Source organism: Vespa crabro, chromosome 9, assembly GCF_910589235.1.
Source record: "Vespa crabro chromosome 9, iyVesCrab1.2, whole genome shotgun sequence".
NCBI lineage: Eukaryota > Metazoa > Arthropoda > Insecta > Hymenoptera > Vespidae > Vespa > Vespa crabro.
Genome location: NC_060963.1, coordinates 7,858,656 through 7,877,066, shown reverse-complemented (window position 1 = coordinate 7,877,066; position 18,411 = coordinate 7,858,656). Strand labels below are relative to the sequence as shown.

Below are 18,411 nucleotides of genomic sequence, written 5' to 3'. Positions count from 1 at the left end.
TGTAAAGATGGCGAGGCGGGAGATTTGAAATTGAATTGATCGGGAGGATGTAGGATGAAGAAAATGGTCGAATAACGAAAGGCGGTTTTCGTTCGCAAGCCGTCGATAGGCCTATCGATCCTGTTGCTAGGCGGTAGAATGGGAGGGCGTTCGAGTGTTATGGTTAGATTCCCGTATTTCCCGCCAGATGTCGCTGCGGTAACGCGCGGCTCGCTCGCGGAGTGACAGCTCGGCGAGAACTGTCAGCCGGAGCGCGTTTACGCGGCCGTTTCTGTTGGAAATAAGGATACGATCGGTTTTCGAATCGGCAAGGTGTAAGCGCCAAAACGGGCTGGCAAAAAGGATCGTATCGCGGAGACGTAATTTCGATTTGTATCGACTTTGAAAATTGGGAGGTCTCGTACCTAACGGTGGGCGTGCACGCAGGAGGGAACGGCTCGCCGGCTCGGTCAGTCTACTGGAAGATTCCATTGTGTGAGAGTGGGCTTTGAAAAAGTTTCGGCTGGAAGGAGCTACGTTGCTTTCGCGCCTTTCGCAGCCTTCTCTTTGCTGGATCGATCAAGAAGAAAAAAAAGTCGAGGTATCATTGTCTTCTTTATTTTTTCCTTAAGTTTTGTGTTCTTGTTAGGACGAGTCACAAGAGCGGTGTTGAGGATGAGGAGCGCGCGCGGGAGAGAGAGAGAGATAGATAGATAAAGAGAGAGAAAGAAAGAGAGAGAGCAAAAGAGTGAAAAAGTGAGAGAGAGAGCGAATGAACGAGCTAGTAAGCGAAAGCGAGATAGAGAGATGTATAGAGAGTTGGAACGAGAGGTTACCAAGGATAAGAAGGCAATAGTATTTGTAGTAGTAGTATAGCAGAAGTAACGTGTTAGTGCTGGTGCTGCTAATGCCAGTGACGATAGAACGACGATGATGCTGTAGTAGTGGTGAGAATCGTGATAGTGTGTGTTGGTGCTGATGCTGGTGGTGGTGGCGGTGTGGTGCGAAGCGGGTTTGAGGTTACGCCGGCGATCCTCGCGTTCAGCTGGGCTCTCAGCTGACGGCCGGCCTTTCCAAGACCGGCATTGCGTGCCTTTCTTGTCCCTCCGTTTCCTGGACAGGTTCTATCTTTCGAACCTTCTCCCGTATGATAGAGCCGAAAAACGATATATCTATTTCTCTCGCGAGCTACAGACTCTCTTACCTTTTATTCATTCGAGATTTACATTTACGTTTTTATTTTAGTTCCAAAAAAAAAAAAGAAATAAAAGTAGGTTAAAAGAGAATAGAGAAATGAACGTGAGGAATAAAAAAGTGGACGATCGAGTAGCGAGATACGTCTCGAGTAAGTCTTCTCGAATGCTTCGAAGAATCCGAGTAAAGATATGTATGTGTATGTGTGTATATATATATATATATGTATATATATATTTGAATTTATATATATATATATATATATATATATATATATATATATATATATATATATATATATTAAAAAGAAATAAAGGAAGAAGCAAAGAAAAACAAAGAAATAAAAGATAGATAAAGAAAGGGATTAGAGGTTCTAAAGCGGTCAAGTCGAACGATATAAAAGGCGGAGAACGCTTCACCGTTATCGCTTTGCAAATTGACTCGGTTTCCCGCGAAGCATCGTCGAGGTCACCGCGCCCGGCTGCAGCTGAGCACTCAGCTGACGAGCGGAGGCTGCGACCGGTTCGCCATATTCCTTCCTTTTTTTAAAGGCCACCCCCTCTTCGTTGCTTTTAAATCGCCTTTCACGTGGTCCGCAAGCTTCCACCTACGTCTTTTTCCCATCTTCTTTATCCTCGGTCCTTTCCTCATCCTATGTTTCTTTCTAGAAAATCGCATTGTTCATTGTTGTTATCGTCGTTGTCGTCGTCATCGCATCGTCATCGTCGTCGTCGTCGTCGTCGTCATCGTCGTCGTCGTGCGAGGCCGAGAATTGCCGACTCCTGAGCGAATCCAGTTCCGAAGAGTTTCTTTGTCGGCCCTACGACATAAGCCGATACAAAGGCGTAAACTCGATTTTTCTTTCGATTTGATGACGATGCCAGGCGAATATGTAATAGAGATAAAAGAAAAAAAAAAGAACAAACAAACAAACGATAGACGTGTATCGATAAATCGTCTCCTTTTTTAATTCGTTAATGCTATGTTCAAGGATTTTTTTTAACGATTATCGATTTGCAATTATTATTGTCTCGGTTTTTTACTTAAGATCGAATATACTCATTGTCAGCTTCTAACAGTCAATGAGTAACGGAAGTGAAAGTATCTTGTTTCGAGGCTTTCGATTGTTTTATTTGAAACTATTACAAACATATATAAATTACAATATAAATTACAATACGTATATAAATATGTATAATAAGTAACAATTGTTTTAGATGGTACGATCTTGACGTTTGATCTAATATCAATGAGATCGTAAAAGGAAGATGTTATTTAAATTACGTAACGCGTCATCCCACTTTCCAGTCGTTCTACGGGCACGATCTTCCGCTTGAGCGATCGTAGCGATCGACAAAGCGTAATAATCGGCTAGAATGTATGCAATTAGCGAGAACTGCGCGTGTAATCCTTCTAAAACACAAAGGCTGCCCCACCGTTCGATTCGGACGAGCAACCGCGAAACGAAAACCGCCGATAACCGTGCTCGTCCTCGTCGATCCTATATAATAATTAATTAGTAGATTACACTTGTGATTTAGAATTTATTATCGAATCGCCATTGATATAGATCGAATAAATTATTCGTAGAAATGATCTAACTTCTTTGTTTTAAAGAAAATGATAAAAATGCGTAGGCAACCAACGGTGGAATTGCGGTATCCTGAAAAAAATTAACTCCGTCGAATAAGAAGGAGTAATAGTGCTTTAGATATTTACGGAATTTTTTTAAACGTAACCCTCTATAAACACCCGTACTAATGTTACAAAAATTTAACGAATTGCATTCCTAAGAATAATGATAAAAATTTATTATAACTATCATCTATTCCCTTATTAACTACAAAATTATATAATATACTTTTACTTTTTTACTATATAATATATAGTTATAATATTTTAATCGTTAATAATATCTACATAGAAAGAGAGAATAAGAGAGAGAGGGGGAGAGGGAGAGAGAGAGAGGGAGAGAGAGAGAGAGAGAGAGAGAGGGAGAAGGAGACAGAGAAAGAGAGAGGAAAAAGTTTGGAATGACTGAATCGATTTCTCGAGATATGTATCTTTAAAAATAATAAAACAATTTCCCAATCGTTTATGATCGAGAAAAAGTCATAAAAACGGAAATGAAAAGTAATTTTCTTCATGAAATCGAATTAATAGAATCGATCGAATCGTACTAAGAAGAATCTAATCACTTTACTCGTCCAATCGCTTCGAATCTACGATTCGTCTAAGCTAAATTCGATCATTCGCTTAGTATCCCTCGTGTAGTAATAAAACGTATCGAGAGATAAATTGGAGCAGGCTGACAAGCAGGACTAAGAATAATCGGAGAGGGCAAGGGAGGTCAAAAGCTATACTTGCTCTCGTTTTCACGCGAAGACGGCACCTGGGCTTTGCTTGAGTCTTTAAAGCGACAGAGAAACGTTAAGAACGAGATGCGTATCCGTTCTCAAGTGTTAGGAACTTGGTAGAAAACATGCGTTTGGAACGGCGCCAATCAGTTGTTCATCGAGGTTGACTTTGGTCAAGCGTAGTAGACAGCGAGGCGCATTTTCGTCAACGTCGTTCTGCGATATCTCGTCTTATCGAATCGGTCGAATAATCAATTTTCTCTTTTTTTTTTCAATTTGTAAAGGAAATATCGAAAGAACATAACAAAGAACTTGGATATAAGTGTGAAATTGAAAGATTTTTTACTTCTTCTTTTTCTTCTTGTCTTTCTTCTCTCTCTCTCTCTCTCTCTCTCTCTCTCTTTGCCTCTGTCTCTGTCTCTCTCTCTCTCTCTCTTTCTCTCTCTTTTGCGAATTCGAAACTATTTAATGATTTATTCGTTTGTAAGTATTAAAGTATCACTTTTTAGATTTATTTAAATCTGTAATTAATTTACAGAGTCTTGGGAAGAATCCTTTTTTCATATCGTATAGAATGTTTAATTTCTAATGAAACAACGAATCTAGAAATTGTGCGTTAAAAATTATAACTCATAAATCTATCTTGTTACATGTTTAAAGGGTACTTTACAAGTATAGAAAAGCGTAAATGTTCTTTTCGAACATTTTCAAGTTTATAGTTTCGGAAAGTAGGAACAATATTCGTACATTGTTACACATATATACACACATCAAGCATCAGGATCGATCGATCGATTTCTCGAACACGAGATCAGCCTTTATTCTTCGCGCTCGCATTACATGATTTTACACACAATGAGCGTGAGCCATCGTAGGTGGATACGGGTAATGTGAACGGTACAAGCCATTTAGAGGAGAATTTCTTTTTATCGAGCCGTGGGATCGAGGAGAGTTTATTACCTGGAGGATTCACGTATGCCCGTTAGAAAAAGTTGAGAGACTTAGGCTAAGAGAAAAGGGTTTTGTCTCACGAGGAGTCTCCGTTGCTTTTCTATGGCGAATCCCCGTTTTTTTTGCTGACGTTTCGTAGAAAGGAGCGGCTATAATATCTATCTATCTATCTATCTATCTATCTATCTATCTATCTATCTATCTATCTATCTATCTATATATATATATGTGTGTGTGTGTGTGTGTGTGTGTGTGTGTGTATATCTTTCTGATGATGATTTACATGAGATCTTGGCGAGTGCTTTCGCGATGCAATCGATATGCGCACGTGCACGCAGAGTGTAGGTATACGTATGTATAGTAAAATTACATACGAAAAGAACGTATCCACATATCAGCTGTTCACAAGCCAAATCAATTAACTACACTTTTTGAATTTTTTTAAATTTCAGTATTAAAGCATTTAATGGAGTTCTTAATTTTTATATTTCTTTAATTTTCTTTATTTAGTAACAACATTATTTTGGCCATCGAATAAAAAATAATTTATTACAGATTTATTCTAATGTAAATCGTTGCAATAATGCAATTCAAACGCAGCAGCAAGACCTTTATACATTCTATAATATTTATTTGAAATTTAAAAAGCAATTTATATTATCTCATTTTATATTTCTCCACTTTATGTTTTTATTTCTCCACTTTTTGTTTTATGGATTTAATCGATTTGGCAAGTGAACTCATATGTAAGGTCCCGTTTAAAGGTACGCCTATTCTTCTTCTTCTTCTTCTTCTTTTTCTTCTTCTTTCGTCATCACATTTTGACAATTGGCATGGTCTCGGAGATCGATCTTTGCATTTATTATTACGTGTTTTTTGCTCATTCGTAAAAAGAAGACTCTATTTATTATAAAATAAAGAAATTGGCAGGTTACGATAGTCGATAAATCTGTTTTAGAATTTTACAGAGATTTTAACAAGAAGTCACGATCGTTGGAACATCCAACTAGTGTAGGTACGTTAACGTTAACGCGAGAATTCGTTAAAATTCATGGAGAGTGCAAATTAACCGTGATGCGTACGACCAGGTGTCCCCATAAACGAGCTCTCCCTGGGAGGATTCGATAAAGAACGTTCTCTCTACGTGACTAAAGCCGCCACGGTTGTTCTGTTCTGTTCTATTCTGTTGTGTTCTGTTCTGTACTGTACTGTACTGTACTGTTCTGTTTTGCATTACGCGAAAGAGAAGAGAAGAGAAGAGAAGAAAAGCGTGTCGCGAATCGTACGCATTTGCGTTTAGTTAATGACGTTTCATAGAAACGAAATATATAATATATATAATATATAATATATATATATATATATATATATATATATATATATATATGCATATATGTATATATATATATCGCGTATCTCTCGCGATCTTGTTCCTTCCATGTTTTACGACATTTTAACGACCGAATGGCCGCCGTCGTTTCACCTAACGACATACCTCCTACGCGACGTTTATCTTTCTATTCGTCTTTCGAATCGTTACTTACTTCTTACTCTACGACTTTTCTAGGTAATTATGACGAAAACGTAAAATTATCAACGATGTTTTCCTTAGTTATGCGAAATTGAAATTTATCGTTCGACGACCGTCCGTTTAATAGAAAATAAAAAAATATGATTCGGATGTATGTATCTATTTAATAGATACGTCTTCTTACAATACATAAGTTAATAAATTTTAATCGATGATTCGCACGTGCGCCTTGGAACAAAGCCAAGTGTTAACCACGGATTTAACGAGGAGAATTACCGATCGAACGTTAAATGTCTATCCTTATTTCAGCACACCTGAGAAGAAAATCGTTCGGTCTTTCTTTTTCTTTCGAGAGGAGGATTTGTGGAAAACAACGTTGTTCTTCGTCTCTTTATCTTTCTATCGTGTTCACGAGCCATGAAGGCACTCCCAGTGGAGGGGATCTCGTTTGTTTTTTCTTTTCTTTTTCCTTTATTTAATTCTCGTTGCAACGTTCGTTACGATTTAGCTAGGAGATATACGCAAGCGATAGAAATCTGCTAAGCATTAAAGCTTTATTAAAGGCCTCTGCTCAAATCGGCAATCTTACGAGAAGAACAATAGGTGAGAACCCGATGGAAGGGAGAGAGAGAGGGGGGGGAAAGAGAGTTAGATGAAGGAGGGGACCGCTTTGAGGAAGGCGAGCTCAAGTCGCGCGGATTTCTCTCCTTGGCAATCAGGCTCGTATTCCGCGTCTCCCTGAATGTGGCTATCTCGAGCAACGAGCTAGTCTCCTTTCCTTCCCCACCTCCTGCAACCGCCATTACGCTATTATCTGTCTCTCGGTCGTTATATCGCCGGTAAAAGAGCCGACGTCACATTTTAACATATGATCAAAGAGTTACCGATCTTAGGAGTTTTAAGTAAGCTCTTGCATTCAGAAACGATCGGCACGTTACCTTCTTGTACTCTTCCAGGACTTTAAACGTGCGAGGAATATTACAAACGATACGAGCACGCTTCTCTAATGGTTCGATTACTCTCGCACGATGTTGCATCTTTTAACGGGAAACACTCTCCGTAGTGATTTTCAAATCACTTTGACGTTATACGGGTGAACTATGTTACCGAGGTAGGCTCGTCGCGTGCAGCAAATCGTACGCGATTCCCCAACGTTACAATGTATAGGCTTGGTGGTTGTCTTGCGACGTGACAGGATGTGCTTTGTTCAAGTATCGAAGCGTTAATAACAGGTATTTTCTCTTTTGGTGTCTTATTACGATCGGTTGATTTCGATCGCTACATCGAAAATGCTCTGTGATACTTGCTCGAATTCGTCAGAAGCAGAAAGAGAGAAAGAGAGATAGATAGATAGATAGATAGATAGATAGATAGATAGATAGATAGATAGATAAATAGATAGATAGATAGATAGAGATAGAGATAAAGAGAGAGAGAGAGAGAGAGAGAGAGAGAGAGAGAGAGAGAGAGAGAGAGAGACAGACGGAAAGAAATGATGAAAATTTGTTCTTGCGTGTTTCAAGGTCATAAGCAAGGACGATAGCCCATGTATTCTTCGATCGAGCTTTTCGTCGACGGAGAAACGTTATCGTCGTCCGCGATCGATCCGCGTTTGGTTCGACGCGTCTTTACGGAGCGTGCACACCATCTTTACTGAGAATCGTCTCGAGAGTAACTTTTTTTCACAGCGTTATATTATCATAATCCCCCCTTTCTTTTTTATTTCCTTCGTTTAATTTAATTAACGGAGGAAGGATGAGCAAGCCCTTTAGCGTCTTCGAGCAACAGCTTTATCGGATCGGACGATGTTCGACTAAATGTATAGGTCCCCCGTATATTGGGAATGCGAGTCAACGCGTCCAAGCGGTAGCACGTTGCGGCATAAATAATTCATAACGAAGCATCGCGTCACATAAACGTGAACATTGAGTGAGGGTTTAGGTTTGCTATTATAAATATTTAGAATACCTGATAAAATCCCCATCTCCCCTTTTTCCGTTAGTTCGTTCTTTTTTCTTAGATTTCATCCCTTTTTCTCTGGTGGCCTACTGTCGTCAAGCCGACATCGACCGGCACGGAACGTATGTACTTTACTTATGTACACCTAACTACTTGCCTATAGGCTATCTTTTCCGTGGCATTTGAGAAAACATAACGAATAATAGTGAGTAGAAGAGGGAATAGGGGCGAGTGTTCCTTAGCTTCCGTTTTCACATCGATTGATCGATGTCAAGTTCGTTAATTTCTCGTAATTCTTTCTTATACGATCGATCATTATTCGAGTGAGTTTACGGATCTTGATTTTCATAGAGTCCTATATACAATCGAGCGGAAGAGAAAGAGAGATGACCGGTCGCATGCTCGTGACCGGTCGATTCCGAAAACGAATTGGTTCGGGTCGATGAAACGACGCTTCGTTGTCTCTTTCGAGTAGCGTGCGGCCATTCTCGCGAGCATCGGACAACCAGAGGACATCGAACTCGTGTCGACGTGTTTTGCGAAAAGAAGACTCGTATCGCTTAGGAGACGAAAGCGAACGGTCGCGTATGAACGACTTAGCTCTTTCCTTTCATGGAAAAATCGAGAACTCGAGGAAGATTATCGCGAAATGACCGGGATGGATGATCGTTTTCACGTTTACGCAATAGGAAAGCGTGTGCACCGGCACGCGTGAGCGCGTTTACGTAATCGAACAGAACCTCCGTGCAATTTTCTTTTATCGATCTTTCTAAATTCGTCGAGAAGCATTTGAACAGAAACTGTCTTTCCTTTGCGAAGATAAGAAAAATACCGAGAAAGATGGTTATATCAAAGAGAAAAGGACGAAGAAATGCTTGATCTCATTCGAGTCGGAGTCGACAGAGCGTGACGAGTCGAACGTGAACTCGCTCATTCCGTAACCTTAATAACCTTGACCTAGGTTCTCGCTCTCTCGTTCTCCCGGGAAGGGGGAGAGGGGTCCATCAATCAGGGAGAAGACCAGCAGTACTACGATATCGATCGATTGCGCAACTGCCGCGACGAAACGACTATTTCTATTTTCATGCCGTACCACGATACACTATTCACTTGCTTGGTATCGACTATTTTTTATATTAGCCTTTAGATATGTATATAATTATCGGAGAGAACATTGACAACGATCTTACCTTATAATTTATTTTGATTACTTACTATACGTAACTCTTTGAGAGAGCATGTGACAGCGTCTGTGTCTATCCATCGTGTGTGTATCTTTGAGGAGATCGTAGAGGAGAGAGAGAGAGAGAGAGAGAGAGAGAGCGAGAGAGAGAGGGAGAGAGAGAGAGAGAAAGAGAGAAAGAGAGAGAGAGGATTTCGTTGGCCTGGAACTTGGCTGGCTTCGACTTGAGAAAGTAGGTCAAGTTCGTAGGAGTGCATCTTCCTTCGTCGAATACTACTTTCCACGTAAATCGTCGAGCGAGCTTCGAAATGACGGATGACAGTACTTTAGGGGCTTGACTTCGAATATTTTCGAGTTAACCCCTTTCGGTATGTTGCATTTTTCGAACGAGCGTTGAATCTACGAGTTGAGTATTAACTTCTTTTCTCTTACATTCTTTTTTCGTTATATTAAAGCATGGATTAGAAACGACAATAGCGAATATTCGAATCGAAGTTACAGAAAGGTTATTGTAAAGGACATAAATCGTTATTATGTAGAAAGATAGACAATATAAACGTAGACGAAAGGAGAATGTCTCGGAAACGTTGGGGGAAACTAATTAGCGAGAAACTCATCTCCGCTGACACGTACGCTTTCCTCCGCAAATTATTACGTATTTTCTCGTTCGAGGGAGAAAGATTCCTGACCTGGAAAGAGGCTCGCCTCGGAAGAACGAGTAAATTAACCGTAAGGTTTCCGATTCGTACGGTCCCAGAGTTGTCAGGCGATCGTTACACGTTCTACGTACGTATGTACATACATGGATGCATGCATGCATACATATATACATATGTACATACATACGTATGTACATATGCTTTGTATGACAAGTGGAAATTCGCGAAGTATCGTCGTTATGTTTCGAGAGTCTCTAACGTCTTCGTTGTCTGATAAGCTCTTATCCTGTACAAAATATTCTCGTATGTCGAAGTTATCGTTCGCGGTACGCGTTTAATGCAACAACACGCACGAGATCGTAATAAATTTTGTAAACTGTGCGTGAGCGTTTTGCCCTACCGCTTGTTGCGATTACGTTATTTCGCGTTGCGTGTCCATTATCGTAAATTTACCTCTTTACAGTCTGAGACTGCGTCGTATGGACGCTCTTTTCTTTTCGTATTTCTTTTTTTTTTCTTTTTCTTTTTTTTCTTCTTTTATTTTTTTATTATTATTATTTTCTTTTTTCTTCGTTTTTTTCAAGCATTCTCGCAAGCATCAACATCTCGATAACATCGTCGTTTTTATTGCCAAGTTGTTTGCACATTGATTATTACAGTTCGACGGTTTTCTCCTTCTTTTCTTCGATTTGTAATAATAAGCTGAATTAAGAGAAATGCGATCGTTAGCAAATCAATATATATACGTAATCGGCTTTGTGCCTTTATAAGATTACATAACAATAACAAATTAAATGCTGTCCGTGCTGTCAAAAATACAGACGCAGTCATTATCATTGAATTCATCGATACTGAGCCCTTCGACTTCGTTAATTTTCAAGTTCCTTAGCGATCAGAGCGAATTATATACTTTTTCGATCGCGTTGTATAACCTTCGATGAACGATAAAATCGATATACCGTACGATTTTCTCTCGCGGCGAAGCATTTCCGTGTCCGAGTACGATGTTACCTCATCAATGGATTATCTTCCCCTTTATCCTCCGTTAAATTAATTAACGCTGAGTATAGCAACCCTTAATCTGGTTTCGGATTTTTTCTTATCATTCATTATCTATTGATTTTCTTTTCTTTTCTTTTTTCTTTTTCTTTTTATTTTTATTTTTATTTTTATTTTTTTGTTTTAGGTGTCAAATGGATTAATCAACGAAAACCAGATCCGATCATTCTCGTGATAAAAACTCTCAAATTGGCGAGGTCAACCATTTCGCGACGTAACGATGTAAAGAAAAAATGTAACTCGTCGTTTTGAAGAGAGAATAGCAAGAGGAAGACAACGAAGAGAAAGAAACAATAAAAGAAAGAAAGAAAGAAAGAAAGAAAGAGAAAAACAAAACAAAAAAGAAAAAAAAGGTTCGTAAACGACATCGTTGGTGAGTTGATCAAGAAAGGAATCGATAGATCGGTGGTAAAATACTCTGTTACTTTTCAAAGTCGGTAAAATCTTTCCCGGAGGAGAAACGAATTTTACGGTCGATTCTCACGGCAAAACGCGACGAAACGAGCGTAATTACAAGTGGATAATATAAATCTTTCGTGCGCTTTCCTTCTTTCTTTTTTTTTTTATTTATTTTGTTTCTTTTACCCTCCCTTCCACATTCTGTTTTTCGCGAAGCAAGCTCTTATGGCGAAAAATGTTACGCTCGCAAGCGTTTTAAAAGGACCAATTTGTTAGATCGTCGCTAAAATATAAGATCGATAATACGTCGGAAAATATATTTGATATTTTGTCGAATTTTGCGAAATTTTTCCTTTGCAGTTTCGTAGCTGTTTCATTTTTGGTTTGGAGAAAGAAGGGGAAGAAAAGGGGAGATAAGGAGAGAAAGAGAGAAAGAGAGAGAGAGGGGAGAATTATCGAGAGAAACTCGAGCCGTCTGGAGTATTCGTCCTTAGATTAAAGTCGAGCTCGTTCGATATTCGAACGTATTCTTGAAAGATTTGCTTTTGAGAGCAAAGAAAAAGAGAAAGATAAGAAGAAAAAGAAGAAGAAAAAGATCCTAACCAAGATGTACAGCGATCCGAATATTTGTGGGATTGGAGCGTCGACGAAGGGAGACGAGGTCGAATTGGTGAGCAGGTTTCTGGCACCTCTTTGCGCGAGGGACGAGGCAGCGAGGAACATTGCTTTGGCGGCTGCCAGGAGTACAGTCGAGGGATGGCTCGGAGGTGTTGGGAGTCCAAATCAATGGGAGGAAACTACCGGTGCGATGAAGGACAACGTAGCTTCCGGAAAGTTCAAGGGTCAGGATGGAAGGTGAGTGAAATATCTTGGCAAATATCTTTCGATATTTCGACAAAACTTAGAGAAAGTCATTACTAACGTACTAGGTCATAATAGTGACAGTTTTAAAGAGCGTTTTTGATTAATCTATTAATTAATATATATATATATATATATATTAATATTAATAATATATATATATTATAATATATATATATATATATATATATATATATAATTTATATATATAAATTTTCTTCGAGCATAATTGAGCTCGTAATAAGAATGTACTCGTCTTCTGTGTCGAAAAGGTACGATATGAGCATCGAGCGTTCACCCTCAAAATCGACTCCGAAGAATGTAGAGGAACAAGCGGCATCTCCGGATACCTTTAGAAGCGACTGCTTTTTTCCGCAAAGTGTTACGGAAAATCCTGTCTTTCCGGAGGACGGTGGTTCCGAAAGTACGGAAAGATATCCCTCGGGTTCGTTCGATTGCGTAGACGGCCGTTTGGGTTCAAACGAAAGTTCGAGCTTCGGGACACCGGTCGAAAGAAGAAGATACATGGGCGGTGATTCTATGGACGGGAACAGATCGGGTCGTTCTACTTCCTCGGACGAGGGGAAAGGTTTAAGGATCGAACAATTGGCTGGCAAGTGTCGCAGGTTCAAGGACGGGAGTGAGAGCCGTTTCGGTTCTAGCTGTGACAGCGAGAGAAAGTATTTGATCTCGTCGTCGAACGAGAGGTTGAATGAGTTAAGCCAAGAGGATAGGATACCGAGAACAAAGAATTATATCAAGGTGAAGGGAGCGAAGCAAAGACAGCCAGAGGAGGACGAGTTGGATTTGGACACTAGGATCTACGGGAAGAGTCCAAAGTTCGACGAGAATCTTGGCAATGCTTTCTTCGATCGTAGAAACGTTAATTTCCGTTCTAAGAGCAGCGATCTTCTCGAGCGAAGGTATCGAGATGAAACGGATATCACAGGGAGATCACGCGAAAGAGTCGTTTTCAATACACTCGACGGATTTGATAACGAGAATGCAAACGAAATTTATCGGGAAAATGAGATTCTCATTGAAGATGCAAATCTTGAAAATTCAGAAGACGATCTCGAGGATGGTCGTGCTAGTTGGCGAAGGTATGAACAGGACCAGGATTGCCTTAGAAAGAACGACGAGAGAAAGTTCAGCGCCGGTCAAATAAAAAGACCTCTCTCGCAGGACGAAGACATTTCGTCAAAGAGTGGTAGAGTTCTCGATAGTCCCGAGGTTACTCCTGGTGATGTAGGAAGGATGCTTAATCTTGGAAATGCACTCGATGGCCCGAGGCAAACTCAAGCAAACAAGTATCTTAGCCTGGTGACGCTTCATCTGCCGGTAATACTCAGGCTTAGCGTTAATTGTCCTTTTCAAAACGTCAGGATAAAATGTGCTGAGATACTGGAAATGGTCAAGGTAAGTTTTTTTTTGCCTACATATTATCACTATGTACCTATATCTCTCCTTTAATAATCATCGATCGATCTTTACTCTAGTTTAATATTCTTTTCAATGTCCGATACTCTTTCGTCTTTAAAGCGAGAAAGCGTCAAAACGGGATATAGCGAGACGTTATATAAATGGAGCACAAGCTTTCCGTGGTTATTTGGGAACACTCACCGAACTTTGTTCTAAAAATATCTTCCTATTTTGTCGCCAAAACGGCCTACTGTTACAAACCGCGATCGTCGACGTTTTATTACCATCGTGAATTGCTCTTGAAAAATAAGAACGGAAACGTGAGAGTCGATAAAAGCTTGCGCGGAAAGTATACATATGTGTATGGGGAAGAAAAGCTTTGCACAACGTGGGCCTCGAACCCGCGACCCTGAGAATAACAGTCTCATGCTCTACCGACCGAGCCAGCCAAACTTACAAAAAGTCGATATAATCCTAAGATTTTCAATGATATGTCTTCGATATTTGAATTTCTGCAATTGATCGTAATTTTTTGTTTTTTACAGGATAGAGGATTACCAGTACCAGAACCGGCCTTCGATGGACCTAGTGCCTTCGTTCCCACCTCCGAGGTAAGTCTTTTGTATAATACGCGAATGCATTTCTTTTCTTTTTTTTTTCTTTTTTTTTGTTACTTCTTTTATCTTCTTTTTTTTAACACCAGATTTGCGAGACGTACGATTGAATAACAGATATTTTTATTGGTTTAATTTCATGAAAAATAAAATTGATGATATTAAATAAATACGATTTTTATTAATAGTTCCTAATTTACGTTCAACTTTTTACAACAATCGAAAAAAAATTGTTAAATTTTATGAAAAGAAAAACAGAAGCAATGAAATTGATATTCGTTTGAAACAAATACAAATTGGCTATCTTTGAATAATACCGATAATCGTTATCCATCTATTGGTAGTTGTACGTGAAAAGGAACCAATGATTGGTTGCTGCGCGAACGAGGGAGTGCATAACTTCATATTTATTTGTCCCCTGGTAACCTTCAATTTAGTTTAATTAAGAGCAATTAAGGACTCTTGTCCGCGCGAGCTTCCATAACACTTTGAAGTTGCTAATTGTAGGAGTCTTTCCGATTGTACTTCGTATAATCATCCGATTGCATAGAAATTCATTTTTTTTTCTCCTTATAAATCTTTATTAATCATTATTGATCTTTTATTTATTTGAAATGTTATATATCTAATAGTACCAATAATAGTACCATAGAAAACTTACGCATGTATTTCAATATCATTTAAAATAATGATAAACATACTTAATTATCTATAAATGTGATTAAAAAAAAAAAAGTATACATTATTTAAGAAAAATAATGTAAATATTTTTTTATAGCATCGTAAAAATTCCAAAATACTCGTTATTATGAATGAGTAATTCGAAACGAATAATTTTTGTAGGTATTTTAATTATTTATTGATATGATTAATTTGGTGAAAAAGAGAAAAAAAAGAAAATTAGACGCATCATTGAATTTGTGTTCTAGAGTGCGCCATGTTCCCGCCATGACTCGAACCATAGACCACGTCGGTAATTCAGTTTTTTAGACTATAGAAAGTCGTTCCACATGCGACGACTGTTCATGTACCTCATGCGGACGTTGAAACGTTAGTTTGTAGATCGTACAGATGGCGGTCTCTTGTAGTTACAATCGATTTTCAACTATTATTGTTTTTTAAATTATTATTATAAATATTTATTATAACAATTGTTCGATAAAAAATACATATATAAAAATACATTTCAATAGGAGACATTATTTTGTATATAAATACGCATAAAAAAAATATTAAAAATTTTTAAATAGAAAGGCAGATAGCAAAGAATCTTTTTAAATGAAAGGATATTTTTTTGAAAAAGATTACTTAACATTGAATATCTCGTATGTCGTAAATAAATTTCTACAGTCCTTCGTTATTCGATACGTTATTTATAAGATAAACAACGATCGACGTATCGTTTAGATTGGTTGGTATAGGCAACGTATCGTTTTACAAAGATTAGTCAGTCTTGCGTGCAAGTTACGGGAAAAACAGGTTCTTTAAGCCTTTTTTATTTTATTACTATTTCAGGAAGGTCATACTATTAATCGTTATCGCAAAGTTACATATCGTATAATAGACCGCATAATCTCATTTTACTGCTTGTTTGTAGAAAGAAGATACAGTTGCTTCCTACGTTTATTTACGAAGCAAATTTCCGGTAAAAGTCATTTTAATATCATTTTTGTATCAGTTGGTAAAAAAAAAAAAAAAAGGAGATCCGATATATTAATAAAGTTATTGTATTTCATGTATATGCATATATCACGAGATACTCTTATGAAATTTGAATCTCGCAAATCTGGTTTATAGATTCGATCTTCGTATTTTTCAATGAGTTTTATAAGTATCGACGAACTATAATGCTTATGAAGTGATATGGACTACGGTTGAACGTGAAAAAACTTAATGAATTTTCTTAATCTCGTCAAAGTTTTTTGATGAAGTTGCTCCGTTATCTCATATATATATATATATATATATATATATATATATATATATATATAATTTTTTTTATTTATATCGTCGAATTGGTGATCGCCAAAATATATTGGTTTTGTTACTAACATCGACGGAAAGAATATCTACGAGATGGTTGATAAAGAAGGTAAGTAAATATGAAATATTATATACGTTAGATTACATAAAATATTATGAAATTAAATTAATACTATATGTTTTTTAAGAGGATATTAAACTTGAAAAAACAGTTTATAATCGGGTATTCCCGGAATATGTTTGTAGAAATAATTTTTACAATGTTTTCATTCTTTAAATAAGTTTTGCGATTTTCTTATCCAAAGTTATTTCGATCGTAAGATCAGTGAACAGTAAATCTTATAGGGCTACTGCTCGTATTTCACAAATCGACTTAAATTTCCAGTAGATATGTCGTATAAAACCGATGATGTTCGTCTCGCTTGGACGATCGAAGTTCGCGAGGTTTGCAAGAGAAATGGAAGAGAAAGAGAGTAGGAAGGAAAGAGGAACGTAAGTGAGAAATAGCGGAATCATAGCGCAAGTTAGCAGTGTAGAGAGAGAGTGTGTGTATGTGAGAGCGAGAGAGAGAGAGAGAAGAGGGAGTGGGTTAAGAGAAGACTCGAAGAAGGGAGAGGAAAAGTTAAAGGGAATCGTGCTTGGGTCAATGCAAGTAACAGCTAGCTCCACCAGCCGCAAGTGGCTTTAAGTGGCTCGTATACAAGCTCCATTAAAGGTCTAATTGAATCTCTTTCTATCCGTGTTTCTTCTACCTCTCCTCTTTCTACTTCCCCCCTTCTCGTTCCTCATACTCCTCTCAATCTTTTTATTATATTTTTTTTCTTTCTACCAAACTCTCTTGATATTCCTGAATGTTTCGATCCTTGAAAATGTAACTTAGTTGTTTCTTTCTTTCTTTTTTCTATTTTATGATTCCTAGTCGTTATTTATGTATTTCAACTATGTATTCTAGTTCACGTTGATCGCATCAACGCGATTGATTTTCAATGGATAGAAAGATTTTCAATGTATTCAACGATCATAATCTTTTTATAATCCAATGATTTCGTGCACGCGAACGAATAGAAAAGATGTTAGAGATTAGATGGGAAAGATAAAATAGAGATGATTAGAGAATAGTGAAATTTTTTATGTAAATCCTTCACTATATTCTACGTGCACATTTCTGTCATAAATGTTGTTAATATGTTTATAGGTTTGAAAACAATTTTCATATTAATTTACTCATATAGCCATTATGTAATTGATTTAAGAGTTTTTAATTATTTCCATTCGTCGTTCTTCGCTTAATTTCAAGTATTTAAGTCGTTATAATTTTATAGTGTTATTCGTGCTTTTTTCCCTACTATTTATTATGAAGTACATTTTAAAAGAGGAAATGGGATGGTCGAGGTTCATCGTAACCGAGTTTACATACGTGTGTTCTCGACAGTTACATGCTACGTTTTCATGTACAGTGATTTCGCGGTAGTTAAATGAAATGAGTATGCGAGCCACGAAAATAAATTTTCCCTTTTTTTTTATTTTTGCTTTTATTTTTACAGATAAACATAAATTATATATAATATAATACTGGTAATATGAGAAGAAAGAATAGATTCGAAAAATTGATAATTCGAATGAGAAGAGTGAGGAGAGAAAAAAATAGAAGAGAGAAGAGACTTTGATTTTTATTTTAGTTAGAGAACACTTAAGTACATTTTATCTTAAAGCTATGGAGTTTCCACGTCATTGATTTAACTCTAGAACACGTTATAGATAATCCTTTGCTTGATTTATTACAATTTCATTTTTTACATCGTGATTTATTTCGAGTCTGACTTCATTACAAATTATTATATAACTTTGCTCGGTGACATATGTACATGATATATATATATATATATATATATATATATATATATATATATATATATATCAAGTACATATGTCACCGAGCAAAGTTCTATAATCCAACGTGCAATTCAAATTAATATTTGTGGATTTTTACACTTCTTTGTGGTATCAAAAATCATTTATAATTCGTGACCGGTTCTGTATGCTTCGTTATGTTAATAATAAAAACATGATACGAGTAAATATTTGAATTGCATATTTCTTTACTAAATATATAAATTTAAAAGATCATATTTACTTTTCTTTTTTTTTTTCTTTCTTTTTTTTTACGTATTATCATAAGAAAAAAGAGAAGTCTTACTTTCATTAATCTATCACAATAATAACCAGTAAGATTTATCTGAAAATTATATACGCTTTAACG

The 18,411-nt window shown here is 37.2% G+C and overlaps 1 protein-coding gene across 2 annotated transcripts in view; it reads left to right on the top strand.

Moving 5' to 3' along the window:
• The first annotated feature begins 109 nt into the window (after window positions 1-109).
• The window catches only part of LOC124426539 (sestrin homolog), a 90,899-nt gene continuing 72,597 nt past the window's right edge, over window positions 110-18,411 (top strand). The window contains exons 1-4 of one of the 2 annotated variants that reach the window (XM_046968321.1): window positions 110-580; window positions 11,632-12,126; window positions 12,405-13,551; window positions 14,100-14,165. In XM_046968321.1, the coding sequence (XP_046824277.1) occupies window positions 11,879-12,126; window positions 12,405-13,551; window positions 14,100-14,165 (1,461 nt within the window). In that variant the 5' untranslated portion in view covers window positions 110-580; window positions 11,632-11,878. Of the gene's footprint in view, window positions 581-11,631; window positions 12,127-12,404; window positions 13,552-14,099; window positions 14,166-18,411 lie in introns of those variants that run through there. The other variant, XM_046968331.1, reaches the window with a different exon arrangement.